The sequence below is a fragment of the Mesocricetus auratus genome, unplaced genomic scaffold (assembly GCF_017639785.1).
Source record: "Mesocricetus auratus isolate SY011 unplaced genomic scaffold, BCM_Maur_2.0 Super-Scaffold_100003, whole genome shotgun sequence".
Lineage (NCBI taxonomy): Eukaryota > Metazoa > Chordata > Mammalia > Rodentia > Cricetidae > Mesocricetus > Mesocricetus auratus.
Window position 1 is genome coordinate 32,916,859 of NW_024429188.1, and position 18,570 is coordinate 32,935,428.

At 34.4% G+C, this 18,570-nt stretch overlaps 1 protein-coding gene across 8 annotated transcripts in view; it reads left to right on the forward strand.

Annotated features, from left to right (window-relative positions):
* Dmd (dystrophin) overlaps positions 1-18,570 on the forward strand; it is a 2,157,616-nt gene that overhangs the window by 985,195 nt on the left and 1,153,851 nt on the right. For all 8 annotated transcript variants that reach the window (XM_040744180.1, XM_021232987.2, XM_040744181.1 and 5 more), the window contains one exon: positions 4,621-4,815. In XM_040744180.1, the coding sequence (XP_040600114.1) occupies positions 4,621-4,815 (195 nt within the window). The remainder of the gene's footprint in view (positions 1-4,620; positions 4,816-18,570) is intronic.

The window sequence follows — 18,570 nt, forward strand, 5'->3', positions numbered from 1 at the left end:
TTTTGTGTCCCAAATCAGTGAACATGGCTAACTAAACTCATAGTGATCCCATCTATGCCATATTTTCATTTTAAAAATAATTTAACATTGTAGGCTTCTCCCACATATTGATAGATTTTGAGATAAATTTAATTGCCAATATGTAATTTCCATATTTTATCATATCAATTGATCTAGGGGAAGTCAATAATAACACATCTTTCCATATTATTGTAATAATCTACAGAAGGAAACTTGCCTGGCTTTGAAGACCTTTAAACCCAGGAGCTAAAGAAACTTGTCTAATAGTATTGTCTTTTCCAATTCCATTTCATTTATGACTCATCCATATGAATTTAAAACATGTGTTCATACAGTATTTAATAAGGACACTTTGAGAAAAGATAATCAGTTAAAAACAAAAATTTTTCATGTGAGGACTCACAGGATATTGTGTCATTGCTTATTTTAAACACTGGTAGTTGTTCTGTAGTTTGAAGGTTTGATATATCTTCCCTTTTATATCAATACTAATTGAATAGCAAAACTGATAACATCGCTGTTTCTTTTCTTGTAGGTAAATAATTTTGTTAATTATGGGATATTTTGACACACACTTACATATAGAGTGAAAGACTTCATAATATGGCATATAGTATGCCATTTTTCTTGAGTTTCTTTCACCTCAGAGAAGTATAAATGAGACATCCTTTATATCATAGTGGAAAGCATTTGGTTTAAAGCATACATACAACGCATAATTTGTTTTCAAACAGAGCTGCTTTATCTTATAGTTAGATGGGCAATCAAGAAACTAAAGTAGTGAAACATATGTATTACTAAATTTTCAGAGACACCTAGTTTAATAAATCATAAATGATACATATACCTACTTAAACAACTCAATTTCTCAACTTTGACCTAAAGATTACAAACCTCAAATTTTTTTCCTAAAATAGTCTTTTGTAAACACTGCTTAGACCTTGCAATTTATTTAAAAATATAAGTTTTGGGGCTTGCATTCACATATTATTTTTGATTTTGCAAGAAAAATGAGGAAAGGTATTTTCCTTTGTGTATACATATTTAGCAACATCAATAGACAAAGACAAGTAAAATGGCTTTATGTGGCAATAGCATGCTTCCTATGCATGTTTATAAGGAACATTAACATAAACAAGTCAATTTTCTAAAGGTTAGACAGGATTTGCACACATCAGAATTCAGAAGGATATAATTACTTAAAGCATAGTTAATGAAATTCAAATCAAAAGGCTTAATGTGAATATGAGTGTTTAAATTTTGCATAAAGAAGAGAACATGAACATGATACTTCTAATTACACTGACTTTTTAAATAACTGAACTTTTTAATGAAACCAAACTAAAAGATATTTAGTGAGTACATTTTATTCATTGTATACCCGCATAGCTCTGTCAAAAAGAATTATACGCATTTAAAGAACAAATAGAAAAATCAGAACAAAAGAAAATTATGGTATATCTTTATGAATTCAAACTATTGCATTTGGGAAAATGTTGTGTATTACAAGACATTATTGGTGCTGAAGATTTGTTTGTATTATTCGATTTCTCAAAAAAACTGCAACAGTTCACTCTGGTACTTATTGGTGAACTGATCTTTAAAAAATTTGCCTTTATATGGTAGCTGGGTGATATGTATCAAGCAAATAGGAGGCAAAATTGTTTCTTATATTAGAATACATTAAGCATATTCAAGGTATAAAACTTTTCTTTTCAAAATTTACTTTTATAATTCTAAAAGCAACAATATCCACTATAATTAGAAATACTTTCAGAGGTGTAGTCAGGATATCATATTTTATGTTATAGACCATATTCAATAGAAGAAAAATAGTTTCTTCAAAATCAGTTGTTTAGGAGATCTGTGATTACAGTCTATTCAATTCAGATACTTTTAAAGTTCTATCATTCATTTTCCTTGAATGCTTTTATCAATTGTAGAGTATTAATGCTGGGAAATACTCATGACAGTCTTTCGATTCCATATCTGAGCATGGAGTGAATAGCTAGTGGCTTAGTCTGTTTTTGTGAATAGGCATGAATTATTTCAAGACTTAAAACTGTATGCAATAAAGGTATAGCTGAGACACAGAAACAAGTAGATGACTGCATAAGAAGTGGAAATCCAGGGACTAGAAGTGAAATGACCTATAAAACAAAAAATAAAAGTGCTTACCACCAAACTAAGGATTCCATTTCTAGCCCGGGGACCTAATGATGGAAGGAGTGCAAGGAGTGCACTGACTCCAGCAACTAGTCTTCTGATTTCCATATATGTTCCAGGACACACATACATACACACCTTCATACATAAACACAAATAAAATAAATGTAATGGAAATTTAAAAATAAATCTCAGGTGGTCTGCTGCTTACTTTCTTTGAGCCTTGTTTAAAAAATTGTACTTCACACTAGATCTTATTTTTTAGAATTCTCAACTTCAGTGCTGTGCATTTGGAACTAATTATTATTAATGCCAATTCCATTTAATTTAAAGTATCTCCATGAAAATCAAAATATAATTAGCTACAAGCACCAAAAATTAAAATATGCAGCTGTAAAATCAATCCTTTGCTAAATGTATGTTACACTTGAAAAGCAAGTTTACTTTTAGTGCCTCTTTATTTACTACATTTGATTTTTCAGTTATTATACTTGCTGCATTTAGCTTACATTTACTATATAATAATTAAAGTGGCTGCTAACATCTTAAATGTCAGTAATAAATACGAGGAAACTAAGTGGCAATCAAGAAACATACACAAAAAGATATCTTAGAAATAGTTTTAAGAGAAAATATGATGAAACATACATCAGAACATTTTTTAAATGAGTAGTATTTTAAATTTTCACATGAGGTTATGGTGTTTTTTTTTACATGTTTTGAAGTTCTAATTCCAAGATAATCATTGTTGGAAAAGAAGGTGAATGATTATTAAAACATAAAAAGTACTGTTTGTCTACCTTCAACTCTAATAACAATATTCTTTAAAGACAGGTATTGAAATACAAAGATAATTGTAACATTATATAAATGTTGTAAGAAATGTCATTTACTTATATGATGAAAGTTTTGTCTTGGATGTTAAAGCAGACAATGCAAGCAAGAAAGACAAACACATTAACTTTAAAATATCGTTAAGAACAACATAGTCACTTGTCTAACGACTTGTCTAACGGCATGTATGCATGTATTAATACATTTGTTTGACTTCTTGTGGACCCTTCTTTCACTGCAAACTTCACATTCAAATAATTATATATTAATATATGTATATATTTAAAATACTGAAATGTTTGCTTTGAATTGCGGAAATATAATTTAGATTTCAAAATCTATGGTTAAATACTAAATTGTCTTCATCAAACTCAAGCTCAACTTGATCATTTTAATTGCATGTTAGAAATGCTGGTATGTTATTTCATTGATGATGAAGGAATATGTGTCAAGAATTTGATTTAAATATAACCAATTTCATAAATTGCATGTCATTTTAAAATGGACCTGTAAGATTCAACATAATTAGATGAGACAAACAAGTTAGAATAAATTTTACTAATCTGTCATGCGAAAAGTGATTTTAAAAAATCCTGAGAAATTAAAACGAGGTCAAACTAATCAGTTTTTTAGTTTTTATAACATGGGAGTTGAGTTCAGTATAGGATCCCAAAGTCTGTTTAATTAAGTTGTTGAAAAATGTGCATGGCTCTGTCAAAGAGACAGCAGTAATAAAGGACTCTGTTAGCATGCTACTGTCCGAACTTCCTTTAGGACCCTGCCACTGAAGCCCTCAGCTGACCCTGTCAACCGGCAGGTGGCAGTTGATCAATTGAGTGCAAAGTTACTGGGAGAATAATTTCAATTACAAGAGTGTTGTTGCCTACACTGTAGACAGAAAAGAGCACAGATCATCCATCTTTCTGAATTTGCACACCAAGTTTCATTTAGTTATTGCTTTTATGACAAATAGGGAAACAAGTACTACTGGCAAACTCCAAAAGGGCCTGGAGCTTTTACCACACACTGCATTTGGATACCAGTTCAAACAATGTAGAAGCAAGACAAACATTCTAAGATCATGGGAACTTCTGCATTAGTGGTAATTCTAAAGTCAACCAAATTTATTTGGCAGTTTAATTAGCTGACAAATTTAACAAAAATCTAACACTGAAGGCTGGAGCCAATGTCTGCATCTTGAGTAAAAAATACATGCAGTTTTGATCAAAAATTCAATGAATCTGTTCCTCACTCAACACTGGTAGAAAACAAATAGTGTTTTTTCTTATTAAAAGAGCAACAAGCCTCACTCTTTCTGAGGAATGGATGGGGGTCTAACTAACTTCTTCTCAGCCCTATAACTTTGGACTTCTTCTATTTGGAGTGCTACAGTGTGTGGACTACATCAAAATTATTATGCAAGATGAAAATACATGTACAGAATATATAACTACTTTACTAGATGTTGCTATATGTGTTTTTTTCCAATCCATTTCCAGCTCTCTGCCAACTGTATACTGGAACTGATATAAATTCAGCGAAGTCCTTTTTTTCATTCTTAGAAAACTAAAAAAAAATTCTTTTGTGTATCTGCACCAGCACACTCTGCGTGAAGAAACGATGGTAGCGATGACTGAAGATATGCCTTTGGACGTTTCTTACGTGCCTTCTACTTATTTGACTGAGATCAGCCATATCTCACAAGCTCTAGCAGAAGTGGAACAACTTCTAAATGCTCCAGAACTCTGTGCTAAAGATTTTGAAGATCTCTTTAAGCAAGAGGAGTCTCTTAAGGTAAAACATAGCGCTTTCTTTGAACTTTACTGGGTAACTACTGCACAGTGAAGACTTTTAATTATTCTTGGAATTCTTTTAAAAAAAGATTGATGGATAAGATGTAGATTAGACTTACTTTACTGTATTTGTTTTGTAAGATGGTTACTCAAAATACTGGTCTACACAGAAATAATAGGCCAAATATTCACTTGTGGCAGAATCATAAAGCTAGTTGTGATAGAGTTTATTCACAACTACCGTATTGCTTTACATTATCCTCTCACAAAGGGAAATTAAATTTGATTTAAATTGTATCTACTTTACATTGCGTTAGTTACTTTCTTCATATAATGTACATATTCCAATTCAAATTCATTTCAAACATAGGATATATAGACTGTCATTGAATATAATCTGACTAAATAAACCGGAAAATATGGTATATATACACCAGGAACACCAACATGTGAGGTAGATCGAAGGGGGAAAAATTCCTTAAATATTTTCTTTTAAAACCACCAGCCAAAAACTCCTTATCAAATTGAGCTTTTTCCAAACAACTAGCAGTCTGTTACTGAGTTCTGAACTGTGACAAATCATGGTGAGGTAATAAGCTATGAATTTTAGTAGGCAGTGTATAGTGATAAATGAATGTATCATCCAGGAAAATGTACGTAAAAATGTGTGTCTTAAGATAGCTTTGCAATCTAATACTTCACACTCAAAATGAAATATTAATGTATAGCCGTGGCTTGGCATTTGCCAGAACAAGCAGCAGACTGCTGTAGACAGATGCATTTGCTATCAGCAGCACATATTAGCTAAACTATTTTGTTTGCTAAATGATTTCTTGGGAGCTCATTCCATATTACGTATTTTCTGCATAAGTATATAAATAGAACACACTGTTTGTTTTGGAAAACAGCATTTCAATATCTTTAGTGACTTGAATTTAATGTCGTACATTAAATCAAATAAGCTATAAAATTACACACTAAAATGAGAGCTTCATGGATATCTAGAGCCAATCCGTCAGTTTCACTATGGTGCTGTTATCTTATAAACTTTGATGTAAAAGTCAAAAGCTTTATGTGTACAGTGAAGAAAAGCAGCTCAAACACTGGATAGAGGAGACTTGCCTGCATACTTGTCATGATTCACATTAATGACAAATCTGTAAGCTCATTACTGTCACTTAACATACAAGTCATTAATAATAATCTAATGTGCATTCATTTTCATAGTACCAAACTTATTGGTCAGAAGCATAGTGACTCTGAACTTACTAAGATTCTGGTTGAATATCTCCAATTCAGTACATCTTTTTGTATCATTATTTCTTTGTTTTCAGCATCAAAGACTGCAGTCTCCCCTCTCTCCTCTCCTGTGAGCTCCTCCCCCCACCTCTCCTTTGTTGCTCCTATCTATCTATTCCCCCTCCCTTTCTATTCTGGGCAGGCCTCCCATGGATATACCAATTGTCACTAAGTCTAAGTACCTCCCCTTTTCTTAAGGCTGGGCAAGGCATCCCAGTATGAGGAACAGGTCCAAAGAGCCTGCAAAAGAGTCAGAGATAGATCCTTGTTAAGAGTCCCACAAGAAGACCAAGCTGTAGCATATATGAAGAGGGCCTAGGTCAGTCCTGTGCAGACTCCTGGATGTCAGTTCAGACTCTGTGAACCCCTATCAGATCTGTTTTGTTGGTTCTGTGGGTTTTCTTTGGGATCCTTGAGCCCTCTGTATCCTACAATCATTTCTGGCCTTCCACTGGATTCCCAGAGCTCATCCTAACATTTAGCTATGAGTCTCTGCATCTGTTTCCATCAGTAGCTGGGTGAATCCTCTATGGTGACAATTGGGCTAGGCAACAATTTATGAGTATAGCAGAGTATTATTAGGCATCATTACACTGACACATTTTTGTTATGCCAGTTATATGTTGTTCTATCCTAGGTCTCTGGGACATCCAGGCACTGGATGCTGTCACTACAGTCAATGTTAGGGGTGGGCTCACCCTTGAGCATTGGGTCTCAGACTGGACTGTTCATTGATTGGCCAGTTCCACAATCTCTGTGCCACTCTTAACTCCAGCACATCCAATAGCCAGGAGAGAGTGTGGGTTGAAGATTATGTAGTTGAGGTAGTGTCACAATCCCTCCACTGAAAGTCTTCCCTGGTCACAGGAGATGGCCAGTTTAAGCTATGTATCACCTATTACTACGGATCTTACCTAAGGAAATCCTTTCAGATACCTGGAAGTTTCCCTTGCAGTAGGATCCTACCTCACCATGAAATCCATTCGTTTCCTCTTCTCAGGGAGATCCAAGCATCTGCCCTTGAGCCATGGTTACTTAGCTTCCTGGGTCTGTGGATTGTAGCATGGTTAACCATGACTTTACAGCTAATGTCCACTTATATGTGATTGCATGCCATGTTTGTCTTTCTGGATCTGGGTTACTTTGTTCAGCATGATTATTTTTCTGGTTGAATCCATTTACCTGAAAATTTTCTGATGTAATCATTTTTAACAGCTGAATAACACTCCGTTGGGTAAATGTACCACATTTTCTTTATCTGTTCCTTGGTTGAGGGACATCTAGATTGGTGCCAGGTTCTGGCTATTATGAATAAAGTTGCTATGAATGTAGTTTTGAGCCAGTGTTCTTGTGGTAGGTTGGAGTGTCCCTTTGGTATACTGCTCAGAGTGATATAACTGGATCATTAGGTAGGTTGATTCCCAGTTTTATTTTATGATAAACTGCCATGCTGATTTTCAAAGTCACTGTACAAGCTTACACTTCCAATGACTATGGAGGAGTGCATCCCCTATTCCATATCTTTTCAGGATGAACTATCACTGTTTTTTTATTTTAGCTATTTGGACAGGTGAAAGAGGGAATCTCAGAGTCATTTTGATTTAAATTTCCCTGGTGGCTAAGGATGTTGAATACTTCTTTCAGTGTTTCTTGGCCATTTGAAATTCTTTTGAGGATTCTCTGTTTATGCCTGAATTCCATTTTTTTTCATTGAATTGTTTTTCTTATGTGTAGTTTGAGTTTTTTTATATACTTTGGAAATTCCCTCTCTGTCAGATGTGCAGTTGGTGAAGACCTTTTCCCATTTTGTAGGCTATGATTTTATACCATTGACAGTGTCCTTTGTTTTACAAATGTTTTTAAGTTTTATGAGGTCTCATTTATTAATTCCCAATCTTAGTAGTGACTGTGCTATATTCTATTTAGAAATCTGTGTCCTGTGCCATTGTGTTCTAGGTTGTTTCCCACTGTTTCTCTTCTATCAAATTCAGTGTACCTGGATTAATTTTGACATCTTTGATCTAATTGGACTTGAGTTTTGTGGAGGGTAATAGGCATGGATCTATTTACCTTCTTCAACATGTGCACATCTAGTTAGATAAGCACCATTTGTTAAAGGTTATTTATTTTTCTATTGCATAATTTTGATTTCTTTCTCAAAAATCAGGTGTTCATAGGTGTGTGGATTTATGTCTCCATCTTCCATTCTTTTCTGTTGATCCACCTGTCTGTTATTATGATAATACCAAACTGTAGTAGAGCTTAAAATCAGGAATGGTGATACCTCCAAAAGTTCTTTGATTGTACAGTATTGTTTTAGATACATTTGGTTTTGTGTTTTTCCATATGAAGTTGAGTATTTTTCTATCAATGTCTATAAGGAATTGTGTTGGGATGGTAATGGCTATTACATTGAATGTGTAGATTGCTTTTTTGTAAGATTGTCATTTTTATTGCGCTAATCCTACCTATTCATGGGAATGGTGTCCTTTCCTTTTTCTGACACTTTCGCCAATTTCTGTCTTCTAGACATGAAGTTCTTGTCGTACAAGTCTTTCACTTGCTTGGTTAGACTTACACCAAGATATTTTATAGTATTTGTGGCTACTGGGAAAGGTGTTGTTTTCCTGATTTTCTTTCTCTTTTATCATTTGTATAAATGAATGATACTGATTATTTTGAGTTAATCTTGTAGCCAGCCACTTCACTAAAGGTGTTTATCAGCTTTAGGAGTTCTCTGGTAGAATTTTTGGGATCACTTGTGTGTACTAACATATCATTTGGGAATAGTGAAAATTTAACTTCTTCCTTTCTAATTTGTATCCCTTGATTTCCTTTACCTTTCTTATTGCTCTAGCTAGAGCTTCATGTACTATATTGAAAAGATAGATATGGAGAGAGTGAACAACCTTGTCTTCTTCCTGATTTTAGTGGAATCACATTCAGTTTCTCTACATTTAATCTGATGTTGACTATTGGCTTGCTGTATAGTGCCTTTATTATGTTTATGTGTACCCCTTGTATCTCTGATCTCTACAAGACTTCTATAATGAAGGGATGCTGGTGTTTTTCAAAGGTTTTTTAAGCATCTAGTGAGATAATTATGTATGTTTTTGTCTTCAGTTTGTTTGTATGATGGGTTTTTGTATGATGAACCATCCTGGTATCTCTGGATTGAAGCATACTTGATCATGATCACATTCTTTTGATCTCTGATTTGGTTTGGGAGTATTTTATTGAGCATTTTTCATTAGTGTTCATGAGGGTATTGTTCTATAATGTTCTTTCTTTGTTGAGTCTTTTAAAAAATCACCAAGTATCAAAAACTCTAAAAGTCCAGCTTCTAGGGTTTTCACTCAGGGTTCAAACAAAAGGAACTACAAATAAGTGAATGAACTAAAATCTGAGGGAAAAAGGAAATAACTCACACACAATTGCTCCTTTGCGTGTTCATTTCTTCCTCTTCTTTTTCTCTGTCTCTCTTGCTGTTCTATGTTTCTCTTTTTCTTCTTTTTCTGTCTATTTCTTTGCTTCTTTGTCTCTGTCTCTCTATTTCTCTTTTCCTTTGTCTTCCCAGTTCTTGGAGGTACACTTATATATATACGTTTGAAGCAGGAATTATTTTTACAATTCAATGTGAGGTTTGAGTTTTTTAGGGTCAGCAAGCAGGTAAGATTTTTTCAGAAAGAATGCCTGAGGTCATTATTAGAATGGCAAAGTAATAGATAAGGGAACAAGGGAGAAATTTTCATCCCAAGGCATTATGAAAAAGAGCGGGTGCTTTTATGATCAGCAATTAAGACTCTTAAGAACTAGTAACCAAGTGTGAAGCAAGATACTGATACAGTGCTTTTAAAAAAATAACTAAATCTTAAAAATATAGATACTTTAACTTCTGCACATAGTATTGCTTTGGTTATGATCTTATTGCATCTGCAAATATGGTGAGTACAGCAGGTAGGATTTACATACAAAGCAATAAACTGAAACTGCTATGAGAAACTTTTAGCATCAATTACTTAGGGCTGTAGGTCAAAGAGAGGGTCTAAAGTTTAATTTGCATAAGACAGAAAACGGGCACCTTCTGGTGCTCTGGCCTCAGTGGCAGAACAGGCCTTCAGGAAAGTTTACTTTTCCCTGAGGATGAGCAAATGGGCTAATCACCTATGTCTTTATTTTCTCAGGGCAAACAGGAGGGAAAAGTAAATCTCTGAGCTAAAATTTTGAGTTAATAAAACAAGTTTGAGAATCTTTTAGTGCTGGATTAGTTTGGTTATCGCTTCTCTATCTGACAGTGAGGTAAAGCCAAAGGCATGCTTATTTTTTCTATCCATCTAAGCAGCTATGAATCAATAACTTTTGATGTGTAGTAATTCTATATCCCTGGATATTTGAGAATGTCTTAGATGGGTACTTTTGCACAGGCCCTAAACACTAAACAAATGCCTGTCAATAAATGAAATTGCAGGAAGGCAGATTTCTGCAATTACAATGGAGAGGGGAACAAGGACCTGATAGTGGGAAACACATCTCATACATAACTAAAGAATATAATCAGTAAATTAGGACCTGGTTATGGAGAACAGGTTTTACACATTGCTAGGGAGTGTAATCAGTAAAACTCCAAATGCATGGGAAAAATTTGTTCCCAGTAAATGATCAGATGGTGCTGAACTATGAGAAGGAAATCCCAAGTTTGTTACAGAAAGTAATAAGCTACAGGAATGAAGATACAGAAAGAAACAGTCAATTCATTCACAAGATTATAATGCCAGGTACAACTTTGTACTGGTTTCATCCATCAGGAGAACCTGAATTCTTCTGAGTTATCACATGATATACGATTGTATAATTACCATGTGATCTTGCAGCTTGGAGCAATTTTATTTTTATTTCATGTGAATTGGTGTTTTTCCTGCATGTATGTCTGTGTGAGCGTGTCTGCGCCTATGGAACTGGAGTTACAGACAGTTGTGAGCTGCCACGTGGGTGCTGGAAATTGAACTCAGATCCTCTGGAAGAGCAGTCAGTGCTCTCATCCACTGAACCATTTCTCCATTCCCTCTTTGTTGAGTTTTAATGTGGTTATCAGAGTTATCAGGGTATCAGGGTGCCCATGGCCTCTTAAAATGAATTTGATAACATTCATTCTGTTTCAATTTTGTGGAAATTTTTGAAGAGTATTGGTATTCTTTGAAAGTCTTGTAGAATTTTGAGATAAAACATCCTTGGATTTTGTTTGTTTGCATATTTTAATGAGTGGTTCCATTCCCTTAGGGATTACAGGTCTATTTAAAGTGTTTTTTTCTGATATTTATTTAACTATTGTAGGTGATATCTATCAAGAAAATTGTGCATTTCTTTTAGATTTCCCAATATTGTGGAGTATGGATTATTAGTATGACCTAATGCTTCTATGGATTTCCTCATTGTCTGTAATGCCCCTTTTGTTTACAATTTTATTAGTTTTAATATTCTCACACTGACTTTTAGTTAGTTTGATAAGGGTTTATCTATATTCTTGATTTTCTCAAAGAACCAACTCTGATTCATTGATTCTTCAGATTATCTTTGTTTCTATTTTATTGATTTCAGCCCTCAGTTTGAATATTCCCAACTTGTTGGATTTTTCCCCTGTGATAAGTATGAAGTGTCCTTCCCCAACTATTATGATTAATTTTGGTTTAGAATTCTCTTTTGTTAGATATTAGAATCACTATACCTACATGCTTCTTGGATCCATTTTCTTGGAAAATCTTTTTACAACAGACTGTGTGAGTTCCCATGATCAAGGAAAGTGGTTTCTGTGGATTTTTCTGTGATGTTCCTGATTCCCTAGTTTCCTAAATTCCCTCCTCCCTCTGCTCAGCATTACTTCTTGAGTGAGACCCAAGGTTTGGCCTTGGTTCTCTGAATCTGCCTGCATCAAACACTGGATGAAAGCTCTCCAAATAGGTACCACATTCTTATGGATAACTGACTCTTTCTCTCCCAGCTGCTATTGTTCCTCAGCTTGGTTGATACTTCCCATATACTTCCCCTCTCCATGCGAGGATTTGAATCCATTTTCCAAACTTTATTTTAGGAACTGGAAACACATTTTTCAAATCATGAGCTTGGAACCATGACTTACCTGAGAATGTTGAATAACTTGTTAAAGAACAATTTATTCCATCAACATAATTTTATCTTCTTCTTTCAACTTTGGAGACTTGATAATTCCCTGTGTTGTTTGATTTTTATATTTTTTAAATTGAAATTTTATTTTTTAATTTTTAAAACAATCTTTTTTTATTTACATATCAATCCCAGTTCCTGCTCTCTCCTCTCCTCCTACTCCCCACACCTCCCCCCCACCCCAACCCACCCACTCCTCAGAGAGGGTGAGGCCTCCTTTGGGGTGTCAACAAAATCTGTCATACCACTTTGAGCAGGACCAAGCACTTCCCCCTTTACCTAGGCGGAGCATAATATCCCTCCACAGGGAATGGGCTCCAAAAAGCCAGTTGAACTCATGTACTAGGAATAAATCCTGGTCCCACTGCCAGTAGCCCCACAGACTGCCTAAGCTACATAACTGTCACCCACACTCAAAGGGCTTAGTTAGGTCCTATGTAGGTTTCCCAGCATTCAGTCCTGAGTCAGTGAGCTGTCACTAGCTCAGGTCAGCTGTTTCCTGTGGGTTTCCTCAGCATGGTCTTGACCCCTTTGCTCATAATCTCTCTCCTCCCAATTTATGACTTTGGGAGCTAGGCCCAGTATTTAGCTGTGGATCTCAGCTACTGGATGAAGGTTCTATGATGACAATTAAGGCAGTCATCAATCTGTTTACAGGAGAAGGCCAGTTCAGGCACCCTCTCCACTATTGCTTAGAGTCTGAGTTCGGGTCATCCTTGCGGATTTTTGGGAATTTCCCTAGTGTCAGGTTTCTCCATAACTCAGTGAAACATCTCCCTCTATTAACATATCTCTTTCCTTGCTCTCCCTCTCTGTCTTTCCCCCAAGTAGACCATCCTTTTCCATCATGTTCTCTTTCACCTCTTGTCCCCTAACCTTCACCCCTCCTTCTCCGACCCCCCACACTCTCAATTTACTCAGGGGAATCTTGTCTATTTCCCCTTCCCAGGGGGATCCTTTTTTATCTCTTTTAGGGTCCTCCTTGTTACCTAGCTCCTCTGCAATTGTGGCCTGTAGACTTGTTATCCTTTGCTTTATGTTTAATATCCACTTATGAGTGAGTACATGCCACATTTGTCTTTCTGGATCTGGTTACCTAACTCAGGATGGTTTTGTCTGCAAATTTCAAGATTGGATTTTACTGCTGAGTAGTAGTCCATTGCATACATGTACCACATTTTCTGTATCCATTCTTCAGTTTGGGGAGTTTTTCCCTGCTTACATCTGTATGCATGAGCATACTAATACCACCAGTAATATTCAATGGAAGTGTCATTATGTCAGTTAATGTGTTCAAAATATGGTTAGTTTATTTAATTAATCAAGTACAGTTACTTTCCACAAGTATGATTATTTTTGAAAATCAAAGCATATTTCACAAAGAAACAAGAACTTTTTTCAAAATAAAATATGAGCAACAAGTACTCTAATTCCCACATTTTACATGGCAAACCTTAGGCAAAACAATAAAGAGCTTTTTGGGTTTTTTACTTTCTCTTCATTTTACACGTGAACTATTGACTTCAATGTTTAATTTTTTCCACTTTGGGGCTTTTAAAATTGGTTTTCTTTGATTTTAGGCATGTAAATTTAGAACAATTGTATGAAAGAATGGTTTTATATGTTTGTATTCTATGAGGAACATTTAAATATATCTCTCAAATGTTGATATCATGAATTATTTAGACAATAGTCATATGTGTGGATTAAACACATTAATGACTAACTGCAAGTCACCAATATGCGTCAATGTCACACCAAGGAAAGAAATAAAAGCACTTCATTTTGGAGTCATTCAAGAAGAATGAGTCCAGATTTGAATTCTCTACTCTCCATGTGTCTTCGGTCCTCTGTCTGCTGCGTGAGTTCCAATCTATACATGTCTGCAGTGTCTTGTTAATTTGTTCCTGTATCTTTATCTGTACCTATTGTGTGAATCTGTCCTATCAATGGGCTTTGCTCTTTATTGAACAACACGGAAAGCATCACTTGAAGATGGAATGAGGTACATTTTACAGAAATCTTTAATATAGTTTTACAAAGCATTAAATCACTGGCCCAACCAGATACAGACAGCAAATAGTAATACAAACACCACTGTTTATCAATCCATGTCTATAAATGGATGATTTCAGCCTTTATGGTAAATTTTAGAAGGTTGCTTTTAACATCTGTTTTGCTGAAAACAATACACTCCTATTGTTCTGGGTCATGGATATGGAAGAGTACATAATTTAAGATTACAGCTATGCATTAACTTACATTGTAAAAGAAATCATAGACAAAAATTTGATTATTGTATTCTTCTTTTGGAGGCAGGTTAAACACTCTGATTACAGAGTAGGATAGCAGTCTAAAATCTTTTTTTTTTGTTTTGAGACAGGGTTTCTCTGTGTAGTGATGGAGCCTGTCTTGGTTGGAACTTGCTCTGTAGACCAAACTGACCTCAGTCTTACAGGGATCTGCCAGCCTCTGCCTTCCAAGTGCTGGGATTAAAGACAAGTGCCATCACTACTTGGCACAGTCTTAAATCTTAACTGACACTGGCAGTGAGATCTAGCAAAACTTCCCATCTCTTAGAATATGATATTATATTTTTATCATAATGTATTGCCACAGATATAATTTCACCTAATCTATGTACTCCCTTAGAAAACAAGCTTTTATTTATTGCAGTTTACTGTCACATCTTTTGTATAGATTTGATAACATTTTACTATCTATAGTGAATATATATGAATTTTCTTTGTCATTCATAATAGATTTTCCATTTTATTTATTTATTTATTTTTCAGTTTAAATTTAGATAAGAAACAAGGTTGCTTCACAAGTTGGTTCCAGGGCCCTCTCCCTTTCTCTCCCCTCCTCCCGTGCCCTCCCCCAACCCCCCATTATCCCCTCATTTCCCCAGGGAGGGTGAGGCCCTCCATGGGGGTGTCCATAGTCTGTCATTTCATATAGGGCAGGGCCTAGACCCTTCCCCAAGGGTTCAGGGTGAGAGTGCACCTCACATTGTTGGAGAGATTTTCCATTTTAATAGCAATAATAAGACAATCTTGATTGCATATTTAAATACAATAAAGCATATAAAGTGAACAAGGAACAGAAAAACCCTCCCCTTATTTTGTGTTTCTGTCACTTTGCTAGAATCATAGATTTGTTTGTTTGTTTTTCGTTTGTTTATTATCCTTAAGCGTTTTTTATTGTTTTGGACTTTTTCCTCCATAAAATCTACCTGTCCTACATTTGCTCAGTTATGAAATGTATATTCTGCTTTTAATTTTTTGAAAACATAGTTTTCCATATGTCCATCTTTCGAGTTAAAGAAAAACATTTGCTCTGACACAAGTCTCCTTTGTCATGTGTGCCTGTCAGAATTCTCTATAAAATGATTTAGACAACATGGACATCTTAATTCCAAATGTACCTATCAGAGAAGATGGGATTGTTTTCCATTTATTGGAACTAGAAACATTTAGCTTGCAGAACCCTTTGAGTAATGAAGTTCCTGTTTTTACAGTATCCAGTATCATTTTTGTTCTTGATGTTTTGTGGCATCTGGAAGACATGAGTAAATAAACTCAGAATGAAAGGCTTTATTTTTTATTAGGTATGTGAGGAACTGTGGAGAAAACTCAGGGAAAATCTGGCAGAACATGAAGATATGCTTTTTTTTGGAAACCACTTCCTTTAAAAGTTGAATAAGCAAGCAAAGTAAAAATGAAGAAGCAGAGAGATACCTGACCAACTCAACGTATCCATGATAATCAGAATTTGTGTCTTCAATAGCTTAAGGACAGTTTAAAAAATTCTATCCTAATTGGATTTTTGTAAGCAAGTTCAACTTTTCAATTTTGTCTGCAAATACATTTTATAAGTTTGTAATGCATTTATCCTTTATAATACATTTTAATTTATATTATTTATAATTAATATTAGCTGGTATAGGCACTGTGCTTATAATTCTAAAGGCCACAAGAGAAACACTATATGACCTCTGTGTTTAAGTAATTTGAAACGTGATTAATTATACATGTCAGTGTTCAACAAACAAGTTAGAAAGCAATAAAGGGCAATGAGATAATCTAATGCTAAATATATATTATAAGCACTAAATGTTAACTTAATCCATGAACCAAAGAAAGCAATGTAAGAGTAGAATCGGAGAAGAATTGCATCAAGGAAGAACACTGCATTGAGCTTTGAAGATCATTGACATTTGAACAATACTAACAGCTTAACTATTGTTTTCAAAAGAATAATGTTCTAAACAACTTACCTCTAATAATTCATTTGTTATCACAATAACCTCATGAAGATATCACTGCTATTACATTCAAATTCATATAGAGAAACCAAGGTTATTATCAGTTACGTAATTTGCTCAGGTAATGTGTTCAGTCATTAAATAGTATTGTTGCGACATCTATCATTCTTTACACTAAAATTACTATTCTCTTTTACATAATTTAATTTTTTGAGAATTTCCTTCATGATTACTGTATTTGCATCATTTCTAAATCTTCATCTACCCCTTCCAACTCCTGTGTCCCCCACCCACTCTCAACTCCAGAAACCAATATAATTTCTGAATATAGTGTGGATACTTATCCTTATACCCACAGATAAGCCTTCATTAAAGTCAATTCTTAACTGCTATAGTAGGCAAAATTTTGAATCAAAAAATGTTCTTCTGGTTAAAAATATTTGTAAAGATTTTTAAAAGTTGTGAATTAGAAAGGTAAATTGGAGGAATAACAAAAATAGCCTCTCAAAAACTGAAATGCTTTTATGGAAACACATATGGATAAAAACTGTGGACTCAGATTTTTTATCTCTAAAATATTGATTCAAAATTACCCCAAATCTAAACATTATTTATCAATTTTGTGAGGCAAAATTGGAGTCAAGAAAAAATAAAGGGATGAAAAGAATACTCCTGTTTTTCCAAACTAATTTTAAAACCTCCCTTTTTATATCTCTTTTTGTTCAAAAGATTTTTAACTAGATTTACCCAACATATGTGTTTGTCTAGCTAGTTCAGTGTTCAAGTTGGTTAAGGGAGGAATTCTGTAAGATTACATAGTACTACTATTGCTGAATTTCTATCAATTCATAGACTGAATTCTCTGCTTCTTTTAATCATACTTCCTAAAGCAGAGTTAAATATTAATGAGTTTCTTGCTCTGCCTGAAGGACACCTCTTCTGTTGGTCCCCATTAGCCATAGATATATTTTACTGGTTTAGCCTCTTACCTAGTCCTTTTCTCATTTTACTAACTCAGTATGCCATATGTCAAAGTGATACTTAAACAATTGATTAACATTTCCTATAGGTGAGGTTAGCAGATAAAATGTCTGGGAACAAACATCAGGAAAATACACATAGTTTATGAACATGAGGGGCTTGAGATGTGCCTTTGCAATTAAGAGCACTGACCATTGTGCTAGAGGACCAGGGCTGCATTCCAAACTTTCACATGATGGTTAAAAATTGTCTAGAATTTCATTTTAGAGGATATGTTATCTTTTCTGACTTTTACAGGTACTGCACACTCAATTTTCCCAAATACACATGTAGACAAACACCCATGCACATGAAATAAAAATAAATACTTTTTTTCTTTAAATCCATGAAAACAGTGAATTCCATGTTCTTCCTGCCATTAGTTGATATGAAATATTCAGAGAAATGAAAACTAAGAAATATTGCAAAACAATTTCAGCATGTTTTGAGCCATCAAGTTCAATATACCTTAGTACTGAGGTTTAAACCAATTACTTTGGGCATTATAGGTAAGCATTCTACAACTGAATCCAATTAAGTTCAGTATATCTTTAAAATATGCAAGTCAGATTAGGATAAGAAATACTGAAATGACAATTTCATGTTTCCTTACGTATTAACTTATGTCTTCATATATCTGGAATGTTATATTGTCCGTGAAAATATACCTTTTTGAGTAAGAGTATCGAAAATTTTAGAAGGAAGTATTTTATTATTAAAAGCAAGCTTTAGTAATTAGATTTATATTTTATACATAGTTGGCTCTTTTAAAATATTCATATGCTAGTAAGTACCTCACAAGTATGCTTTAGAATCTATTTCGTGATAGAAAACAAAAGCATGAAGATGCCCATGGATTGTAAGCAATATCCTTTTATTGAATGCTGAAGCTTCAGTGTTTGCTGAATAGCATTTATTATTACTAATTAGCGAGTGGGCCTTTTATGTTCATGACTATAAAGAAGGGGACAGTAAAATTAGACTATATAAAAT